The sequence below is a fragment of the Struthio camelus genome, chromosome 20 (genome assembly GCF_040807025.1).
Source record: "Struthio camelus isolate bStrCam1 chromosome 20, bStrCam1.hap1, whole genome shotgun sequence".
Classification (NCBI taxonomy): domain Eukaryota; kingdom Metazoa; phylum Chordata; class Aves; order Struthioniformes; family Struthionidae; genus Struthio; species Struthio camelus.
The window spans coordinates 3,537,745-3,559,729 of NC_090961.1; the positions used below are offsets into that span (position 1 = coordinate 3,537,745).

Here is a 21,985-nt window from a genome sequence, read left to right on the forward strand (position 1 = left end):
ATACAGGCTTGTTTATTGGTTTTGTTTTGGATTTAAACACCCAATCAATTAGCTCTTAGGAGAGAGCCTTTTGTGGTTAGCTTACTGGGGTGTTATTGATGGTGCTTTTCATTGAGCAGCATCTCTGCTTGCTCTTGAAGGACTTTTGTACAGGTCCCCGGGAGGAAACATAGGGCATAGCTCTGGGGTCCTGACCACAGATTCCCACAGCTGATGTGAATAAGATTCACACTACTGTGTGCAGTGAGCTACTGGAATCCGCTGAAAGCCATAGTTTATGCTTGCACTTCTCTAGGGCATCCATGAGGATAACAGCATTTAATTTGGTGTTGCTGGATAAGCAATGCTAATTTGGAGACCAGCTGAGTGACCAATCCACTAACTTTTATAGCAGCATTACAGGCCTAGGAAAATAAAGGGCGCTGGGTACAGTGTTTAAAGACAACCTGCCTCCACCTTTAGATACCTGATTAACAATGAATCCCCAAGATTCAACGTGACACACTTATCATGGAAAGAAAGCTACTGTAGGTCAGAGCAACATGTCTTCCCTCCTAGCAGACTCCTTGCTCCTAAAGAGCCTAATTCCTTCAGTGCTCTTGGCTCTTCAAGCATGGGGCCTGGCCAACAGTGCACGGTGCTAATGAGCATCACCTGGTGTGGGCACCCCCAGGAGGGCATCACCCTCTGACTCATGTAGTGGGAACAGCTGTGCAAGGTCCTGCTCCCTGCAGCTCATCCTACCTGCCTCCAGGTGTAGGCACTCACTTCCTAGGGCAAAAGGGCTTCAAGGAAGCCAGAAGAGAGGTTTTTTATGATGGAGTTAAAGGCCCTTGCTTGGGGTGGGTTGGAAATCGGTAATGCTGTGCCACCTCCCTTTGTGTTGCCGTGCAAGCGCGGGACTGGCCCGGCATCACCTTCCCGTGCGGCCGCGAGTCCGGAGGCACCGCGGGGTGAGGCGACAGCCCAGGGCACGGGTGGGGCGGCGAGGAGGACAGCGCGGGCCTGCGCGCCGGCAGCGCCGAGCACCGCCGGCGGGGCTGGGCCGGGGGAGGAGGAGGAGGAAGAAGAGGAGGAGGAGGAGGCAGGGCCGCTGCCCGCCGCGGGCTGACATCAGCCGGCGGGGAGGGGCCTGCCCGCGAGTTTCTTTGCTCGGCGCATCACTTCCTCGCCGCTGCCGTCGCCCGGTGCCCGGTGTGCCGGGCTGCTGCCCATGGCGCGCCCGCCCGGCGGCGAGAGCCCGGGCGGCGCCGCCCGCCGGCTCTACTCGAGGTGAGCGGGGCGGGCGGGGGGCGAGCCGGGCCCCGGCCCCTCCGCCCGGGCAGCGCGGCGGCTGGCGAGGGCAGGGGAAGGAGCAGCGCGGCGGGGCCGGGGGCTGCCGCACGCCGCGCAGCCCGGCGGAGCGCAGCGAGAGCAGCCCGGGGGCGGCGGGGGGCTGCGCTGCGGGGCAGCTGCCGCTCGCTGGGCAGGGCGGCGGCCCGGGTCGCTGGGAGGGAAGCCGGGGTTTTAGCTCAGCCCTAGCTTGGCGTGAGCGGCTGAGGCTGAAACCGCGGCTCTGCTGGGTTTTTGCATGGGAGGCTCCTGATCGCACTGCAGTGACTTTAAGTCTCAGCTTTAAAATCGTAGTTTGCACGATGCAAATTCATAGAGGCTCAAGGCTGGAGAAAATGTTTTCCTGAACGCCAGGTACGGGAGCTTCAGGCTGTCTTGCCTGTCCTCTTGCTCCTATTTAAAAAAAAAAAAAAAAAGTGGTGAAATGGAGTCAGTCTGAGGCCTTACTTGGAGCACTGTTATTTACACTGCTCGTCCTTGTTGAGTTTTATTTTTCTTCTAGTAGTCAGATGTGGGGGCAATGCAGTGTCTGGAGTAAAAGAGGGGGGAATATCTGAACTGTCTGCAGTACAGTAGCTTTTCATCAATTCTGTTTGCGTGCTTTGCAATAATCTAGGAACAGCAGCTAGTGGGTTGTCTAGTTTTAATGAGTATTGGTTCATTAGGACAGCAGGTGTTTCTTGTTGTTGTCATACTGTATAGCAACTCCTGGGAAAACAAAGAGAGAACGCACAGTTAAAACCATTAGTCTGGCTACCCTGGTAGAGCTGCAGAGAAATTCCCTGGCTTTTAAGCAGATTTAATCCTTTTTTTTTTTCCTCTTTTTCCCCTCAAAACTTTTTGAGGAATAAACTTTGGTCCTTTTTGTAAAACAAATCCTAGGAGGGGGGCTTTATACCTCTAACACGTGCCCATGCAGCACAGTGAACCCTGCTAACAGCAGCTAAGTGGAGGCAGAATAGAAGAGAAAGGGTAAACGTCCCGCTGCCGAGCCTGGCAGGGAGCGTGCAGCTGAAATTCCCCGTGGTGTTTTTCAGACTTGCTCTGCAGGCCTTGAAAGTATGTGAAAATGGAGCCTGTCTTTACAGCACTGTCCACTGGAGCTATAACTTAGTTTCTCCTTGAACTTCACTTGTATCCCCATGTAGAAACCTCCAGCTTGAAGTAAATGACTATAAATGCCAGGCTGCAGGCCCAGCTGGGGCGATAGGCAGAAGCTCAGGTACTTCTGACCATTCAGGTGACAAAGTCCATCATGACCAGCAGTGAAATCAAGAGTCTTCCTTGGTGTGGTTTGTTGCAGTGATTGGGGGGTGAGGACTGCAGAAAGGAGCTGTGTGGCCTGCTGGGTGGGCAGGGAGCCCTGGACCTCTTATCTGGGGAGGGAGGGGAGATAAATTACCTCAAGGAAGAGGATGGAGCGGAAGGAAGTGAAGTGAAAGTGTTTGTTCGATTTACTATATGCCTTGGTATTTCCGTATATCCAAACCCACCCTAAACAGAGGCATCTGTGCTGTTGTTACGCTCCCAGCAGACAATCTGTGCGCTGACTTCGCCAAACTCTTTTATTTTACAGACACCTAAGTCAGGAGCAACTCTGCTATAGCAACAGTTTGTGGTATGCGTTTTTGCAAAAGTTTCTACGCAGCTCTTTCTAACCTTGCTGCTGCCATTTATTTCATTGCTTTTGGTATGGCACAGCCATTGGTCCGGGGGAGACGGGCTGGAGGTACGGGGCTTTGGAAGCGTCTGGGCCGTCGGGACTGTCTCCAGGACTGCCAGCGCCTGGTGTTGAGCTTGGGCTCTCTAGCCGGGCTCGCTGGAAACAACAAGCTCTGTGATCGCATCCACAAACTCAAACTGAGCAGCTATCGCGTGAGCCTGCGTTGGCAGGTGGAGCTGTGTGTATGTTCTTTCCTTCCATGGGGTTTTTGATCTGGTACTAATTTAAATGCATCCAATTTAGCTGTGTGTAACCTCTGAGGACTTTGGTTTGATAGTCTGGGCTGCAAGACCTGTGCAATACCTGCTCGCAGCAGGTGCCGCTCTCTTTTCCGCTGCCACACAGCACAGTCTCTCTCATCCTTTCATGCCAGCTGTTCGACCTGGGAGGCCAGCACCAAGCCCATCAAACAATTGCCCTGGGCCACGGTTCCTACGAGTGTGTTTGCATCCAACTTGCACTGCGGATAAGTCCACCGTTGTCCAGAGACCTCTGCTGGATTTGGCCCTTTGCTTTTAAAAGGCAGTTCTGGAGATCTCCAAGCCTGGGAGCGAGGAGGTATGGGTATGTTCTGAGAAAAGCATCACAGGGCTGCCTTGATACCACACATCTGATTGATTGATCCCACACAGAAAGGATGTTAGATAATGCTGCAATCAGACCAGGAGCACGTAACTCAGCCATGAAAACTCAACTGAGAGCACGTCTTGTTCCTTCTGTCCCTTGGCCTCCTTCCTGGGCCTCTGTTTCTCTTTCCTTGTGTTGCCTTCTCTGGCAGGGCTACATGTTTTCAATAGATCTGTTGGCTTTGGTAATGTTTACTAACTTCTCCTGATTGTGGCATAAGCAGTCTCTGTCTTGCTCACTAATGTCTCTACAGCAGGTACCTGACCTGAATGTGTGTCAGGTAATTACAGCGTGCTCTCTCTCGGAGCACCATGGGTTTTTCTAGAGAAGGCAACTTTTTCATCCTCCGATGGCAAACTGAGATGCAAGAATTGTTGGCCTTCTGATGCAGAAGGCAGTGAGAGAGGATGTAACTGAACATGTGGGTCAAGACGGGATAAACTTGTGTTTGCAAGGCAAGATGGGAAGAAATGTTTTATAGCTGTGTCATCACCACCGTGGTGGTCATGCCCCTGGAATGGCTCACATTGATTTAGCTCCATGGCTCACCATGAAATAGCCTGATCCTTTTCCAGATATGAGTACTTGTAAAGTAAACTTGAAAAACTTAAAAAGAAGGGACTTTGCAGTACATTGAAATCAGTGTTGTTTCCTTTATTCAAGAGAAAAAGGATGTCATGTGTGTGGCAGTATTGCTTTCTTTTAAGATACAATTAAATACACCCTCTTAGAAAGAAGATAAATATTTTGTATCTGCCTACCCGCAGAGATGAAAATTAGCGCCAGCAGCAGAGCTAGTTCTCGTTGTTCATTAGGAATTTCACTGAAATAGCCGAGTGTATAAGCCTTCTGCTGATAATTACTGGCTCTGTATTGACTTGGGCTGGATTTGCACAGCACTATGGTCACAAAGGGCTTTGCGTCTGCAAATCTGCTGAGCCTGAAGGTAGGAGAGCTGGTGGCTCGCGGAAGGATGCTGGAGGAAGAGCCGGATTACTTTGTTCTGTAGAACTGGGGAGAGGCTCAGGTGATGGGAATCCTCTGAATTTCCAGAAGTACCTCTGGTCTACTGTGAAGACAGCTATTGCAGACTCTGGCAATAGCTTTATGCTAGCTGCTTTGATTGCTGTGCTGCAGCTACCCGGCTCAGGAGAAGCTCAACAGCTCATCCGAGCAGCTGGCTGAGTATGCAGCTGGTTAATGCGCTCAGAGGATGTCTAGGCTGCTGCAGCCATGCTGCCAAGTGCCCGAGGCTGCTCCGCCGCCAGGCAGGCAGCGTGCGCGTCGGCGAGCAGCGAGGCTTCGCCGGGTGCGAGGCAGCCGAGCCGGGAGCTCACGCGGCTGCCTGGGCGCCGATCCCGCGGGAGGGCTGGGTGGGTAGGTGGGAAGCAGATGCTCGTGGGTCTCTGCCTTATGAAAACATGAGGAGCCAGTGCAGGTGAAAGCTGTTGTGTAAGCAGGACCTCGGCAGAAAATGCAGTGTTTTTCCAAGTTGAATGTGTTCAAGTTTGCAGGCTGTTTTACCTGCTGTTTGTCTTTGGCACTGTCCCCCTATTCTGATGCTCCAAATTGCCACAGCTCTTCCCTTCTTTTCTCCAGGTAAGGATTTTCCTGCTAAAAACGGCAGCATTACGAGAGGTGTGATTGAACGTGGTTTGTCCTGGAGAAGCAGCTTTGCCAAGTCTGAGCTGGTTGAAGCAGCACAGGGAAAACGTGGTGTTTCAGGCCACTAGAAAGCTGGAAATGACCCTTTTTTTGCCTCTTTTTACCCCATGGATAGTACTTGCTGGATTATTACATTTGGAAATATTTTCGAGGTTTTTTAATTAAAAAGAAAGAAACGTTTATTCTGTAGGCCTACCCAATCAGTTTCCTTTAGGCAGAAGGATGTGAAAAACAGGACAAACATTTCAAAAATAGCTGTGCTGCATAATAGGTGGCCTAAGCAAAATTATATGATAGCTTAGCATGCAGGATTGGTTTTGTTGACATCTGTTTTGGGACACTTTGAATAACTCGCTCGTAGTTTCGACATTTGTGAGTAATGTGGTCATCCCCAAGGCAAGCCAAGCAGAACGCTCGGGCAGTGGGGCGAGGGGACCCTTGCTGTTTCAGCTTTGGACTGGAAATCAGTTTCTGGCTTTATTACATGTTTCCCCAGGACCTCAGGCATCCCACTGAGTTCTTCAGTGTCTCACCTTGCGGGACATGGGGAGAGCAGCTCTTTCCCTTCTCCTGGTGTGTGTTTTGGGCATGGGGTTTCTCTTATACCTGTGCCATACACAGTGCGATCTTCATCTTGCTTCTGACCTCTAGGTGCTGCTGCAATGCAAACAATTATTGTCTTGGGAGTTGATTTGACTTGCATGTTTGTGTGCATGTAAGTCAAATTAATATGATAAACTTTTTTTTTCCCCTGTGCTGGCTTAGCTGGTTTGTCCTTAAGTAACTCAAGGTAGGGCCGACATCCTGCTCGGTGTCTCAGCCCCCAGGGTGAGAGCTGTCCCTCTGGATTCTTTATCCTGAAATACTTCAGGTGGTGCAAGGGATTCGGGCCAAACAGGTGAGAAAGGGAACTTGGTGCCTTTTGCTAGCTGGTCTGCTGTTGCATTAACCTCTAGGTACCTTCTCTCTGGGGAAGGTAGTATCTGAAAGAGCTCACGGCTGACAAAGGAGAAAGGACACAGTCTGGAAAGGGCTCCTAAAATCAGGAGATTGGTGGGAACCTGGCTGGGACAGGCTTATGGACAGAGGAGGGTTTTGTGTGCTCAGAGTTTGTGGTGGCAACAAGGAGCTGCTTCCCACTGGGTCGCGGTTGGGTGCCGGTGCCCAGAAGCTGCGGTTTGGCTGCCTCTGCCGAGCGACCCCAGCCTGGCTCCTGCTGGGCCAGGTCCTGTTGCAGCCTTGCTGCCTGGTGCTGGCTTGTGCCACAAGAGAGTCGTCTTGCATGTAATTAATTTCTGCTGTCCTGGTAGATGCAACTAATTAGGGTTCTGTTCCCTTTTATTTTTAAAGGGAATTAGAGAGCAGTGCCTCTTGCACCAAAGAACGAAAACCCTTTACGAAGACTGAGAAACTGATTTGTTTTAGAGTGATTTCAAAATTCTTCTGCGGTCTGCAGCTGAACCGGGACCACGCTGGTGACAACAGCAGGGCCTTGGAAGTGATGGGACACTGGAAATGCCTGGGTGGAGGGACGAGAATTGGCTGCACGCTCAGTTTGTGCTCCCCTTCTCCGGGTCGGTGATGAGTGTCCCATCTTGCTGCTTCTCTGGCCCTACTTGGGTGTCCGGGGCCCTTCTCTGGCCCTCGAGCAGCCCTGGTGTGGCACTGTGCCTCCTCGAGCGGGGTCCGAGGGGACCCTGCCTTGTCCTGGCCCTGGGCTCCCTGCGCAGCCTGTGACTTCCCAGCTTGTCCCGTGTTTCTCGCTTGCTTGGTGTCTGCTCGCTGGCCAGCAGGTCCGGATCTGTCTTGGGCTCTACTCACCCGATGACGTTTTCAGTCCTAACGTGCAGTGTCCCCGGTGTTGTAGCGTTGCCCCGGGGCACAGCTTTCCGAGCGTGCTGTTGCTCAGCCCCGAAGCAGCCACGCGCTCTCCCGGAGGAACGCGGGGTACGTCTCGAACCTCGCTGTCGCGTGCTCTCATGTTCCAGCCCTGCTTTTTACTCTGTGCTGTCTTGCCTCCTCTCTGGCAGATCTGGCCTTCAGTCACCAGAGAACATAAACTCTAGGTTTTTTTTTTTTTTGGCCCTGTTGTAGCTGGTGGTTTTGCTGTTTGGTTTGTGTGTTTGCACTTCAGGTGATGCCCAAACTTGCACTCAAATCTGCTCTTAGAGCAAGGCTGAACTCTGCCAAGTTTTCTGCAGCAAGAAGCTGGCAGCAGCAAGTTTCCTGAAGTGGAGGGATGCATTTTATTTAACCCTTGGTGCTATTTTGTTTTAAGAGTAAATTTATCTCAGAATTGCTACCCGAGTATACCTTGTTTTCTGCCCCACTTCCTGGCCTGCCTCGTGTCTCACTTTGATCAGCCAGCCCTGCTTCCATAAGTCAAACCACTTCCCTGATACCAAAAAAATACCCAAACCGAATGCCGAGCAAAGCCAGGAAACAAAAATACCTCCCGCCTCTGGGCGTTTGGGCTGCGGAGCCTGACCGCAAAGTGGGGCTGCGGAGCCCAGGGCCTAGACTATTTATGTATTGCCAGTAGGAAAGCTTTCCATTGACTGAGGTTTTCTGTCCTTTAAGGTACTTTTAATTAAATCTTATTTGACAGATCTGATTTGCTAACTGGCTTAGATTCAACTGGTGCAAATGGGATTCTTTTCCCTACTGAAAGCTGAAGAAAGGAGACATCATCTTGTTGGAAGGCTACCTGCATTTTAAGTCACGTCTATCTGTTCTTTAACACAGTAAGTCAGCAGAATGCGAAAAAACTACAGTCAGAAAAATAACCCCGCCCCAGCCCCTCAGCTGGTGTTAGTCCCTGGTATGCAGAAGTGGAAGGGGGCCCTGGGGCGCGGGGCCGTGCAGCCACCCCGGCGGGGAGCGCGGCAGCTCCTCGAACAATGCACAGCCAAGTTATGCAACTGGTTAGGGAAGGAAGTGGAAAAATTATTGTTACAATGCGGTTTCAAGGGCAGTATTAAACAGGCAAGTTGCAGAGCAACCCTGTGCTTAACGACATCTCCCCAGATGAAAAGCCAGGGCTGGGAAAGGCCCGGCAATAGCTGGGACCTCTGCTTGCCCCAAGGAGTGGGGCAGATGTGAGCCCTTCCTAGGGCTGAACCTCTGAGGCCCGGGCTGGGTGGCCGTACCCCAGGACCAATGTGACAGCCTGGTCCTGCGGTGCCTCGTGCTCATCACAGTCCTGGGAAAGAGGGAGCAAGCTTTTGCTGAGGCGGATCCTCAGTATCCAGGTGCTCTTCCTTATTTCAGTGGGAGCAATAAAAAGAGCCCTCTATGACGCCCCAAACTTTGTAGCAGTAACAAAAACCCTGAAAGAATTATTTGGAAGACAGCGCTACTCTCTGATCACCACCTTCAGGATGGAAATGAATAACTTGAATCTTTTTGCTATTCCTTGTTTTCCTTCACTGGGAGGATTTTGCCCAGAGATGACAGCACTGGGACCACAGGCCTTTCCCTTCTGACTCCGAGATTACAAATGATATTTTTAAAGAAGCTTAATCTTCTGTCATGAGTCAGTAGCTCTGTGTGGCTGCTAAAGTGAAGGAATTCCAAAAACCTCCTTGCCTTGTCTCCATTCATGTTCTGCTGTTGCCGTTTGCATCCTCTGCAGCAGCCAGGTTTGTTTTGTGGCTCTTCTGTAGAAGTTTGGGACGTTTTAGCTTCAGGTGCTGCAGGAGAAAGTTTAAGAAAATGGATTTAAAATAGGGGGAAACACTTATGTTCATACTGGTATGTGTAACAACTCAGTGCAGCAGCCATTTCGTGCTGAGCCCTGGCTCCACCTAGGAGCAGATGTTGTGTCTTGGAAGCGTCTTTAAAAAATGTATGGATGAAACCTGGCCCCATCGGTTGATGTCTGTGCGGTTTGCTCTGAGGCTCCGCCGCGCTCCCGGGAAGCGGCTCCGACCGCGTGCTGCGCTGAGCGACGACGCTCGCTTCCCGCGCTCGGGCGCGAGCGAAGCCTCCTCCTCTTGGAGCCCCTGTCCCGGCGGCCGGGGGGAGACCTGCGGCGAGTTACTTGCCTCGCTCTGCTGCATCCGGGTCGCGAAGGGACGACTTGGGCTGTGGGACCGCAGCAAACAGCGCCGTGGCACCAGCGAGCGGGGCTTGCAAGGGTGGCGGCAGCGCCAGTAGTGTCGTTGCGTTCCCGCGCTCGGCTCGGGTGGGCGAGTGCTCCCTGCGGGGGTCCTCCACGCGTCGGTTAAGAAAAGCTGCGCCGAGCTGTGGATGTTTGCAGGTAAAACGGAGGGTTTTGCTGTACCAGGTTACTCTGTGAGGTGGTTCGTGTCCATGGCTTCCTCTAGGCTCCCGCGACCGCGCGGACCGCTGGCCCGTGCCTGCTGTCGGGCAGGTATTGCTCTGGCTGCCTCTCCCGAGGGTGGGTTCGGCGCAGCGTGCTGGGTTTGGCTGCGACGGTAACTTCTCCAGCGCTTCAGTGCTCGCTGCTACGATTTCCTGTGCTCTCCGGGCTGCTCGAGTGCAGAAGAGCTCTGGGGCGAACTTCTCCTCTGTGATCCCCGCTGCAGAGCCGAGGTGGCTCTTCACGGGCTCCGTCGGCCGGGCGCGTTCCTGCCCTGCGGAGGAGAGCTGGGAAGCGCCAATTAACATCCATCCCTCTAGGGCTGTTTGCTAATTGCTGTTAGTCACAGTTTGCATTACCGGGCTGCCTGGTGGCCCCACGCTGCCGTGCCAGACCGAGGGGATCCTGGAAGGGCTGTATCTGTTCCAGGGTTTCAGAGCGCTTGCTAAATATTAGTGTTTTGTTGCAGCCTTTCTGGGAAATACTGTTCCTGTTCTCAAGGGGGAGAAATTGTATAGCCTGAGGGTGAAGGAGTACGTGGGTGGCAACGCTGGGCCTCCTGGCCATCGTTCAGCGCCGCCTTACCCTCGTCACGGTGAGGTTAACGCGGAGTTGGAAGGAAGTCGTGAATTGAAGGGAAGACCTTCCTGTGCAGTTGGCTTTGTGTTTTGAGGACCTGCACAGTGCAGTTGCAGCACTTGCATTACACCATGCTACGGTAGTTCCCCTTAACAGGGGAGGGAGAGAAGGGTTGTTGAAGGAAGTTACCAGGTGGCGAGTTAAATCTCGGGTTTTGCCCGTTGACTCCTCAGCGTATCAGCAGCCGCTTTGCCGTGGCTGCTGTGCTGAGGCCAGGATTTGGAGAAGACTGAGGGTAGGCTCTGACCTAAATTATTTCTGGAGTTAGATGGCCAGAGAGTGCAACACAGGGTCAGACTGTGTCCAGCAGTCCTAATGAAACTTTTGTGTTTCTGTCCCTGTATATCCCCCCCTTGCTTTCTTCCCCTCCCATGGGCATGGGTACCAGGCACGGTCCCCGCACGCTCACAGCTATAAATCCGTGTTGCTGGCTATGTCCAAAGTCAGTATGTGAGAACTGAATTCCCTTGTTCCGGCGCCCTGGCTGGGCGGTTGTCTTGGCTATAGTGAAAGATGGAGAGGGACAAAATGCCTGTCCCACTCCTTCCTCCCCGGCAGGAAGCATTTGGGCCAGGCGCTGGCTGCCAGTGCCTTGGGGAAGGTCCCATCACTGTGCTGCTCGAGCTGTGCTCCTGTAAAGCTCGCCTAGCTATCATATCACTGCTGACATTGCATCAGAAAACGGCCCTTTTTAGCAGTTCTCTTCTGCAGAGACTTGTACTGAGAAAATGGCAGTGGGGACTGATCTTGCTGCAAAACGGAGGCCGTCGGATCCAACTTGTTTATTGGCCGAGCTCTCTGCGGCACGAAGACGGGAACATAAACCACCAATGACCAAAATGAAAATATCTAGCATCATAAGCAGACCATTTCTCTTTCCTTTCTGGCAAATAAGCCCTTCTGATTTTGGAGGGGAGTAGCTTGGTTAGGAAACCCACGGGCCAACATCTCATGGCGAGCGAGAAGGGACTTAGCTGCATAAACACAGATGAATGTCCTGATTGCATGAGACTCCACGTGTGCCTCAAGGCATTTCCTGGCTTGCGATTTCTGCTGAATATCCGAGTCCCTGCAGGGATCTAAATCCTAAAATATTCGAGTTTCCCTAACACACGCAGAATTTCAAGGCTGCAGCCCCCAGCCGGCTCGAGTATCAGCCGCTTCCATCAGGGCTCCAGGCCAGGGAACAGCAAGCATGCGAATAGCGGGCTGGTTGCAGTCTGCGGTTTGGTGCTTTCCTGGGTTAAGGCCCAAGAGAAAGGTAGGTCCTCATGTTACCTGCGCTGATTCCTTTTACGTGCGCTGTGGGGAGCGCAAGCGGTGAAAGTGTGCCAGGAAATACTGCAGGAACTGTGAGGCGATCCCATCCAATACAGGACATTGCAAGCATGTCCAGGTGTCTATAAAGAGTTAACATTGAAATGCTTGGAGATACTGATGTTTTTCTCTGCTGTTCTGGAAGAGCATGAAAACTCATGTTGCAGAACGTATATTTCCTTCAATAAATGATTCTCTGGCACCAGTTGTTTTTGGCAAAAATCTGCTGTCAGTTGTGCCACCCAGTCTGAGCCTTTTGCAGAGAGCAGCAGCGAGGGCAGCTCTGAGGCTGCGGGAGGAGCACCGGGGCTGCGCGCAGGGACCTCTGTCCTGCTGCCTGGCCAAGGATGTTGTGCGACTGGTGTTCAGCTGCCCCCGTTTCTGAAGGACCCTGGATGGGGCTGTAGTCGGTGCAATTTCAGGGAGTCCTTCTAGGTTGAACGCAGCCCTGCCCAGTGGCTTCTCGCCCCTGCGCGCAGAGGGCAGACTCGCCTGCCCAGGGACGGGGTGGCCGCTGCGATAGCGGTGTTGGGAAGGGAGGAAGGAGATGCTGCGCGGACCTGGCTCCAAATGAGGACTGAGTCATCTGTTGAGGCTGTCAGCTCTCTCCCAGAGCTGGTTGCCTGAGGCTAGTGTGGCACGCAGAGAGGAGACACAAATGTACATATACACACACGCATACAGGAGAGAAGTAACAGCTCATAACATGTGATTAGAATAAAAAAAATTAAAAAAAAAAAGCAGTAAAGCTGTGTGTGTTGTGCAGGGTGTAACTGCTCCTGAAAGGGTCTTGCAGAGGCTGTTTGTGCAGTGCAAATGCAGCCACTCCACAATGCCCTGGATTAAAACGGACAGGCTTCTCCAGCATGCAAAATCCGTATGGAAGTGGTGTCTTTCCTGCGTATCGCCAGCTTCCACAGCCCACCACCCTTACGAGTTAAGGTAAGGAGCTGTCTTGTCATGGTGTCGTCCTCGCTGTTGCTGCTGGCCAGGCTCCTGGAGCGCCGTTCTGGGCGCAGGCTGCTTTTGCTCCGTGGCTTGCTTTCGCTGTTTGATGAAGAAGTCTCCGTGCAGGAGCCGAGGTCTTCTGGAGATGTGCGTTATTCAGGAGCCGGTACAAAATGAACTGCCGCGATGTGGGCATGCGTGTCACCCTGATGCTGCAGCCTCTCTCCTGCTTTCACCAGCTAAAGGGAAGGGGGGAGCCGTGAATCCCTTCAGCGCTGCACGGCAGCCTGCGTTTCTGTGCAGAGCTCTTGCGATGCCCTGTGAGGTGGCGAACGAGGGGCTAACCTAAAACAGCTCTGTGGAGAGGTCTCTGCTATCTGTTCCTGATCCTTCTGTCATCTTACCTGGGCGCTTCCATTGGGCAGTAATAAATGATAGATTAAACCTTTGGCTTCATCCTTTCAACATGCATGGTAACAAATATCTGCCGTGGGGGAGTGTGGCAGCAGAGAAGGTGAGGAGGAGGAGAAAGAAACAGGGGGGGTGGAATAGGAATCAGAAGTTAGTGTGGAGGACGTGGCCTTAAGGAGCTTGATTTGGAAAGAGGACACCCTTTCCAAAGGAAAACACGTTCTGTACCTAACCTAGCAGGCATGGCTGTGGGTGAGGTTCTGCCATCGGCTGGTTGTTTGCACTGTGGTTGAATTCTGCTAATATCACGGGGTCGGAGCGAAGCCTCGTGTGGTGCTGCGTGCCAGGGTGAGGGCGCGTTTGTCTCCAAGCACTTGCACACGTAATACAGAAGTTCAGTGCAGTGGTGCCAGGCATTTACTGAGTAGGTGTTACCCATGGAGCTAAACTAGGACAGAAGTGCTAAAAATTCTGGAAAGTGTGGTGGAGGACAAAGCTTACACGATCCTCTGGAAGGAGGAGTGAAACCAGCTTGCAGGATGCTGGAGCTCCAGGGTTTTCCACGGAGCCAGCAGACACCCGCTGCAGACAGTGCTAGACAGTGGATCTGTTCTCCTGGGATTAGCGAAACAGTGTAATTCTAACCTTGCACGCAAACGGCATTGCTGCGAGGTGGTGGCCCAGCCTGCTTCTGGGAATCCTGCCACGCTTTGATTTATGGGCTTGCAGATTAAACTTATGGCACATATAGATTTTTCCATAACGCCATAAAGAAAAAGGCGCTTTTAAGCACTGGCACAAACCTTAGTTGGGTCATGTTGCTCTGATTGAGTGGGGGAAACCCAAATACTTGCTGTTGGTGAAGGATTGCTGGTTGAAGTCCAGGAGCACCTTCGTGGCTGCTGCGTGCCGGTTGGGTTACAAGTGTGACTTGGAGCGGCTCTGCCTCTGCATGGGAAAATCTGTACCCACATCCCCTCAGTGCCTCATGCAGCAGGGTTCCTGCTGGGGTGGAGCTGCACGAGGAGCTGCACGAGGCTCGGGCAGGTTTGCCTCTGTTCTGCTGAGTCTGGTTTTGCGTGGAGGAGCTGCAGAGCTGCGTTTAGAGCTGCCAGCTCAGGCTGCCCAGGTGCCCTGACTGACCTCAGAGTTCTTGGGGGACCCCTGCTCCCTGTTGTTGTTAGGTTTTTTGTGTTTTTTTTTGTTTTTTAAGACCTATGGGGAATACCATGTTTGCGAAGTCCAGAGGGGTGCCCTGTGGCTGTGCAACAGCCTGGGAGAACAACCGTGGCCTGTGCCTGAACTCTCGCACTGCGTTTGTAGATGCAGGTTTTTTGAATGCATGCATGTGTCTGGGTTTATTTCAGACTTTTATCAAGCCTGAAATTTTCAGGGGGAGCTTGAGAATGCTGTTAACAGCCCTCGGAGTGTGAGCTGACTGTAGAAAAACAGGGTAGAAGTAGTGCCCTCTGCTCTGTTGCAGGCTTTGCCAGGGAAGAGCTGTCCTTGTGCCTGGCCCTCCTTCAGCCCGGCCACCAGCTCTGCCCGCCTGCTCTCGAGCACCTGGGGGAACCACGCCATCCACCTTCCTTCATGACGTTCTCTGCTTTGGGCATAGAGTCTGAAAAAAGAAATTGCTGCTTTTGGGGATTCACTGGGGCTTGATCGTTCGGTTCCCACTGATTGCACTGTAAGTGAGAAATAAACCCCAGAACTAGAATCCAGCCATTTTCAGCAACAGATTCGGTATGAATGCATCCTTGTATATTGGTGGGTGACAGCAGTTGAATAGCATGAGTTAAAACAGGTAATAAGTCAGCTGTCTTCATGGTATAGCTGTTGAGGAGCCAACTGCTTGTAAACCTATTTGTTTTTCTGCTGTAAATCATAATTTTAACACACTGAATTTTATAGCAGAAGCAATGCGCTAAATTATGGCATATATTTTAGTGAAAGGATATGTTGACCTGATTGCCAGACTAATGTTATAATGAAAAGCCACTCAGACTGCATGTCCTCTGTTGCCCTCAGGGTTCTGGAAGCGACTGAAGGAAACAATGCTTCACTTCTGGTGAAATCATCCCAAGAGTATTGTTTCAATACAGCACGATAGATTGATTTCATTGAAGGCACTAGCGCTGGGCGAGAGAGCAAATGCCTCCTAGCAGCTGGGAAGTTTTCACCCTTGTGCTGAAATCATTTTACTGAGTTCATTTTAATTATCCTCTGTGGCAAAATACAAATGCCTCAAAACTTGGCCCATTGCAAATACAGGTCTTGCTCGCTTCTCTGCGAGGCAAGTTTCGGGTGTTAGAGAGTCTCTCTTGACTGTGGCCTGCAGTAACAGGGGTGAGATGGGCTCCTAACAGCACAGAGCCTGAGCATCCTCCTTCACGTCTCCTGGGACCAAGAGAGCGTCCTCACCTCTGAGTACTGTTAATCCACTAGCATTTGGCAAGCTAGTGCTGCTGGCCTCTGCTAGTGTTTTCCTTTGGCTCCGATGGCAGCTGTTGCTGGTGTTACGGCCTGCTGATGATCCATGTGAAGGGTTTGTTATTCCTGCTCTTCAGAAGCTTTGATTCTCACTCTTCTTGAAAGTCAGTTCTCCTGCGCAGTCTTGTTCCGAGGCATCTTGATCAGTTCATGCGTTTTAATCGCATTTAGTAAATTTGAGAGTCAGAACGTGGTGTAATGAATTAATTTTCAAATTGGTACGTCCTTAATCATCATGTTCTCAGACTCAGGCAAGTATTTACCCCTTTATGGAACAGACCAATTACACTGTATTCTGTTCTTGCCGTGGGGTAAGCTGCGTTTGTGGGAGGGATTTGGTATAGGGATTCAAGTTGATTATTGCCAGTGTATAATTTTATTGAGGGCCCAATCCTTGCAGATGTAGAGCAGGCTCCTAGAGGTTATGAGTGTCTTAAGCTTGTGGAACTGGGGCATCTCTTTGGGCAAGTTTAGGTCTTCAGTGATTGCATTGCTCGAGGTTGATCGCTTTGCTCTAAGATCATACGTTTCTGCAGAAAGGGGCAATGTTGCCGAGTGCCCCAAATCTACAGAGACTGGGGCTTTGAAGGTGCTGAGCTCTCTGGCATCCAACAGGCTCAGCTTTTACATACCCTGTGCCCCTTGCTGTGCAGGCAGGGATAGGGGAGTGAGCAGGCGCATGGTGCCGTGCCATTTATGCCTGGGTGTTGAGAAACTTCTCTGCTCCTTGAAAGCATCTCTAGGAAAACTGCCTCTCGTTTGTGTGTTAGCCGGGGAGAGGAGAGGTAGGTCTTCCTCTGGTGCTGCACGTCTGCGTGGTTGCCCGTGGCCAGGTGCTGCATCCCCCTTCTGAGGCTGCCGTGCCCAGGGCAGGAGCTGGGGCTGCTCCCAGCGCAGCAGTTTTCCAGCCGCTGGGAAGCTGCGGCCGTGCTCTTCCCTGTAACGCCACCTCTCTGTGCAACCATCTCGTGTGAATTCACCACAGATGTGCTGCAGCGTGCCTTGTGACCCGAATAACCTTGCATCCCTTGTCTTTCTCAGGCCTCCCCATTCTTTTTCTGTCATATTTTCGTCATGCTCCTCCTCTGTTGTGAGTGTGAGCGGTTTGCTCGGCACTTGCCCCGGGGAGGATCCGGCAGAGGCTCCGGGAGCCCAGACTCCTGGGTGCTTTTCCGTTCTCTACAGCTGACTCCCTGTGGGCAAGCTGGGTCCTGCTGAATTTTAGCTTCCTTTCTGCAAGATATGGATAACAGCTACCGTCGCACCTTTGCAAGGTATTCTGTGATCCTTAGGTTGATGAGGCTCTGCGTGCGCTGGTGCAGCTTCACTAGTTGCTTCATAAAGTGTTGCTAAAACAGCGGGTGCCACCCATCTGCCTCCAGTTTTCCCTGTCCGCATGCGTCAAAGCCGCAGAGGAGGTCATCCTGCATGGCCCTGGGTCGTAGGGAGGGTCGCGTGCTTTCTGTGCAAGCAGGGGAGCGCTGGGCGACTTTTGCTTCCAGGCAAGCCGTGGGGAGTTTGCATTCGAGTTTTTGACAATGACGCAGCTTGTTGGAGCCGTTCTGAATTGAAATGGGGTCTTATTCAGCTTTGCTAATAAGAGGGTAAATGCAGCTAAATACAGCTGTTGTCCTCGCTGTCATTTGGTATTTATTAGCAAATATGCAGTGGAATTGAATCCCTCCTAAGTGCTGTGCAGCTAATGGTAGATAGCAATTAACTGAAATGAGTACTGTTGAGCGCTGATGCTTCCATCAGGGAGAAGAGGAGATTTGGAGCCAGCGCGCAGAGCCAGAGGCTTCCAGACCCCCCTGTAATTTTCCCCTCTGGGTTCTCTGTTTCATGCCCTTATCAAAAGACTGCAGTGAAAATCACTTTATCATCCCTATCTCATGTGCTTCCGAAGATATAAGAGGGAAGCAGGCCCAGGCAGCTGGAGCCCATTTTGGAGCTGGGAAGGACTGGGTGCAGCATCCATTGTTTCATCTTTGGCCGTTTCTCTCCAAACAAAATAGCAGGTTTTGTTTCCTTCCCTCACCAAGGAGTGCAGTGTAGGTCAGCTGCCCCAGGGGTGCTGCTCTCCACTGCCTGTGGACGGCACTAGCTCCCAGATGCGCTTCAGGCACCCTACTTTCTACCGCAGGTAGTTTGAGTCAGGCTGATACATCTTGATTTGTTTGCTGCCTTCCCCTGTCCGTCTTGATACGGTGCCTTAGGGGAAACTGCTTGTCAGAAGAGGGTTAGTAGCCGGGCGGCGATGGGGCTGAGGGCTGGGAGCGCAGGGCTGCTCCACCGGGGAGCCGACAGGCGGGCGGCTGGAGAGGCATTGCTGGCCCAGCTGCGCAAAACTCGTCTTGGAAATTGAATATTTTCATTAGTGCCCTTGCTGCAAAACAGAGCAGGTTGCTAATGGGCATGTTGAGGATGTGAAGGTACCAGCAGCGCAGGGGGAGAAGGAGTATTGAATAGCAGGAGCTGGATGATTGGCAGGTCTAGTGTCATAGAAATGTGATGATATTTAATGGTATGAAGTTGCAAGCTCATATACTTAGGAACTAGTAATAAGATTTTCTTCCCTGAGACGGGAGGGAGGCGTGTGTGTGTTTGCCGAGAGGACGGGAGCCTCCAGCCTGTGCTGAGCAAAACCCCGCTTGACGGGGAGCGAGGCCCCTGCCCGGGCAGACATCGACTGCCGCACGCTGTGCGAATGCCCCAGGAGACAAGGACAGTCTAGTCCTGCAGATAGGCTAGGGCTAAACAGGTATAAACTTACCGTGGATAAATTTAGGCTGTACATTGGGAGGGTCTGGAGCAGCTTTCCTTAAGTGAGAAAAGCCGTGCAATGGAGTCGGGGACAGGGGTGAGCAGGATTGCACGGATGCGGTCAGCGACAGGGATGTTCTTTCCAGGCCCGTGTTAACTTAGCACAGGACGAAAGCACCTCTGGGTTTTGGAGATGCGCTGGATGCCAGCAGCGCTGCTGCCCTGTCTCGTTATCGTAGTCTGGCTGTAAGATGTCCTCCTGGAAAGCTGTTCTCTCACTTCCCAGGCAGAGACATGACTTTCTAAAGGAAAAAGAGTGTAAAATGTTTTCCAGCAGCATAAGGCACAAATCGCATCCCCGTTCCTCTAGCAGGTGGCCGCAGCATCAGGGTTTTTGCTGGGCGGGAGGAGGAGCGCTGCGGTGGCTGAACCCTCCCAGCGGCGTTGCCGGCGGCGGTACGTACGCCCTCGTGTTCGGGGGTGCCGCTTGCTCCCGTTTGCACCTCCCGCATGGGGCTGGGCTGCCCCCGAGGCCCTGCGGCGAGAGCAGCATCCTCCGGGGCGACCCGGGGTGGTTCCCACGGTCGGCGAGCTCCAGCCGCCGCGTCCCGGTGAAGGGACTGTGAAATGTCCCGGGGGAGTTAGAGCAGCTCCCGCCGGACTGCGCTCATGCGGCGCTAGTGGCTCGGATTCATTGGCCTTCCCCCCCCTCCACGTACAGGAGCTGTGCAAAGGCTGGGAAAGGAAATTACTAAGCGGGTGTAATTCCCTTTCCCAGCCTGATTATTTTCTTTAAGGATGTGCTGACAGTTTTTTTTTTTTTATTCATGTTTAATTAAACTAGTGAATATACATCTATGCTGAGCACCTGATAAATTTGGTCTCTTTTTGATTAGAAAAGAATGTTTCATTGCCCTTGTTGCCAGTGCTCTGAAATTACGTTTATTTTCATATAAAATTCAATCAGATTGCAAGTATGATGCTAAAATCTGTTGCATCATTAAATCATATTAAGAGAAACAAATTTTAGACTAAGACAACTCTTTACTACAGTCACTTTTCACTCTTTTTTTTTTTTCTTCCTGACTACCCATCTAACAGGTCACTTATTTTATTCTTGACTTAGACCTACAGCAGCTCTGGTTTGGAATGAGTTTTGCAATGGAGCCCCCGGTATGAACCAAATACTTGTAAATGCACTTTTTAAAAGAAGGCAGTCTGCCCTCGCAGGCATGAAGAGGTTCTCTTGGCACGTGAGCTTGGCAGGGTCCTGAGGACATGAGTTTTCTCCCTCCTGGAAGAGCTACTGTGATGTTTTAAGCAACAGACAGCTGTCTCCTAGCCCTGTCTTGTGACGTGGTATTTTCTGTGTAGCGAGATGGGCCTGTTGTCAGCAGGGTAAGTGCTGTGAATGACACAGTCCAGACAAGGCAGCCCTGAACGGGTGGAAAGGAGGATTCGAGTAAGAAGGGTTTATTGCCGACCTCTTTCCGCCAGCGAGCCTGCTTGGCGTGGACGTGGGGCCGATGAGCCGACCTGCGAGGGGAGCGTTGCTTTGGCAGTCTCTGGTATCCGTGGCCGTATCCCCTCAGCTGCCCCGTGCTGCAGCAGCCCCTGGCCCTGGCCTTCAGGCCAGGACACGGCTCAAGATCTTGCGGGTTAGCTCTTGGCTAGAGGAAGCCTGCGCTGCTGTTTCCCAGGCTAGCAGGGAGCAACAAATGTGGCAAGGTCCGTACCATGTTATTTGCCTGGGATGTTTGACCAGGGAGCCACTGAGATTTGGGTGGAGGGTAGGATGAAATCTGGGAGGCCTGACTGTAGCTCCAAGCTTCTGAACACGCACTGCGAGCAGTGTTTCCCCTCTAGGGACCTATAGCATCACAGAAGTCCTAATTATAGTGCTGTTTTGACAGCAGTCATGGTAATCATTGTTAGTGGCATTGATAACACCTTGTGCTGCTTGCTGTTTCTCTCTTGGCAGCGTTCTCAGCATCGCCAGCACTCCTGGGACCCTTACTGCCTTCTCTGTATTGCTGTGTTGCATGAACACATTTGCCGCTTCAGAGTCCTTGCGTTTGGCCTGCATACCTTCTGTAAAGCAACGTTTTTGCTCTTCAGTTCTTTCAGCTAGCTTAGGAGGCGGGCAAAAAGCAATGTGCGTGCTATCTCATTATTAGTTGCTATCTGACAGTGATGAACGACCCTGGGAAAGCTTGTTAAAGGCAATATCTACTCTTCCTGTTCCTCTCTGTTCTTTCTGCCTTCAGCTCACAGTTATCCTTAAAAGAAGCAGCTGAGGAGGAGGGAGGGCCAGTTGGCAAGTAAGTTGCTGCCTTGGAAGGCAGCACTTGGGGCTCCCAGCTCTGCACTGGCTTGGGGAAGGGACTTTGCGCTCCCTGTTACCGCGTGGTGGAAGGTCATCCCTTTCCTGCCTCATGGGAGCGTTGGGAAGCAGCATCCGTTCCAGTTTGTGAAACTCGCAGCAGTCACGTTGGTGGGCGCCAAGCAGCCTGCCAGCGCTATGCCACTCGCTCGGTCCCGTGGCAGGATGCTGTGCAGATTGCCCGACTCGTGTGTGGCCAAATGTTGCATTTATATTTGGCCTCTTACTGCTCTTAATAAACTTGTTCTTTTTGTTGTTGTTTCTTAAAAACCGACATGTTGCCCTTTCCTTCTTGAGCACCTTTCACAAAAGGAGTGCAAAGTGCTCTGGGGGCCGGGGTCGTTGGTGCCCCGCGGGGGTGTGCGTAATCGCAGGGGCTGGGGAGCCCTGGGACTCGCTTGACGTGCCAGTCGGGAGCCGAGGCTGTGTGGACAGTGCTGTTCTCATTTCTCGGTTACAACTGAGCCTGTCATTGGCCTCTTTAGAGCTTTATTCTTGCCTGGCCAGAATAGATGTGGTCTGTTATCTCCACAGGTTCAAAAGAAAACATTTTGCTGCACGTGCTGTAGTGTTGTTTTGGTCCGGGACTTGATATGTCTTCTGGGAAGGCTCTCAGACCTTCCTGGCTGCTCGTGGTGGGCCTGGGACCTGGGATGCGACTCTTACCAACACCTGGAAATCCTGCCTATCTGGAGGGACTTGCAAATCTGTATGAGCAGTCTGCACCTGTTTAGAGCAAGGCTTATGAACAGAGGCTCTTCCAAGTGAGCTTTTTTTTTCTTTTTCCTTCTTCTTTCTCTCCCCCCCACCCCCAATCCCTCCTGTATCTTTGTCCAAACCCACAGTCAGGGACATACTGTGCTTTAGCTATAAGGCTGAGCGTTTGATGGGGGGGGGGGGGGATTGCGTTCACAAGCTTCAGTGTCTTAGCTGGGGAAGTAAGAGAAGCAGGTAACGTTTTGCAGCGTCTCCCTTTTGAACCACGCCATATGGCTAAGCCCAGCACCCTCCGCTTGTCAGCAGTAACTTGCTGGCTCAGGAGGGAGTGAATCTCCTTTTCTGGTATTAATCAGTAGTAGGTAGGTGCCTGCCGAGGTGAGACAGGCTCTGGTGTACTGCCTGTGTGTCAGCAGAGGAGAAACTTAATGCCATGGAGGGTGGAGTGGACTGTTCCTTCTCAAGTGGGGATGTTTTGGAGCCCGTTTAAATGGGCAGGTGTGTGCTTTATGGGATCCTCCTCCTCCTGCTTTTGCATGGTCTTTAAGAAATTCTCAGGTCCATTTCGGACCTTGCAACGCTTCCTGGGTGGCAGATGGCTGAGGTCTCTCTGGAGCCTGTCAAACTAATGTGTGCTCCTGCC

The 21,985-nt window shown here is 52.1% G+C and overlaps 1 protein-coding gene across 8 annotated transcripts in view; it reads left to right on the plus strand.

Moving 5' to 3' along the window:
• GPSM1 (G protein signaling modulator 1) overlaps positions 1-21,985 on the plus strand; it is a 92,635-nt gene that overhangs the window by 12,967 nt on the left and 57,683 nt on the right. Inside the window, exon 1 of one of the 8 annotated variants that reach the window (XM_068914465.1) lies at positions 1,078-1,272. The exons of 3 other annotated variants lie outside the window; for them this stretch is intronic. In XM_068914465.1, the coding sequence (XP_068770566.1) occupies positions 1,214-1,272 (59 nt within the window). In that variant the 5' untranslated portion in view covers positions 1,078-1,213. Of the gene's footprint in view, positions 1-1,077; positions 1,273-2,931; positions 3,614-6,802; positions 12,570-21,354; positions 21,390-21,985 lie in introns of those variants that run through there. 4 more of the 8 variants (XM_068914469.1, XM_068914470.1, XM_009665714.2 and 1 more) reach the window with 4 other exon arrangements.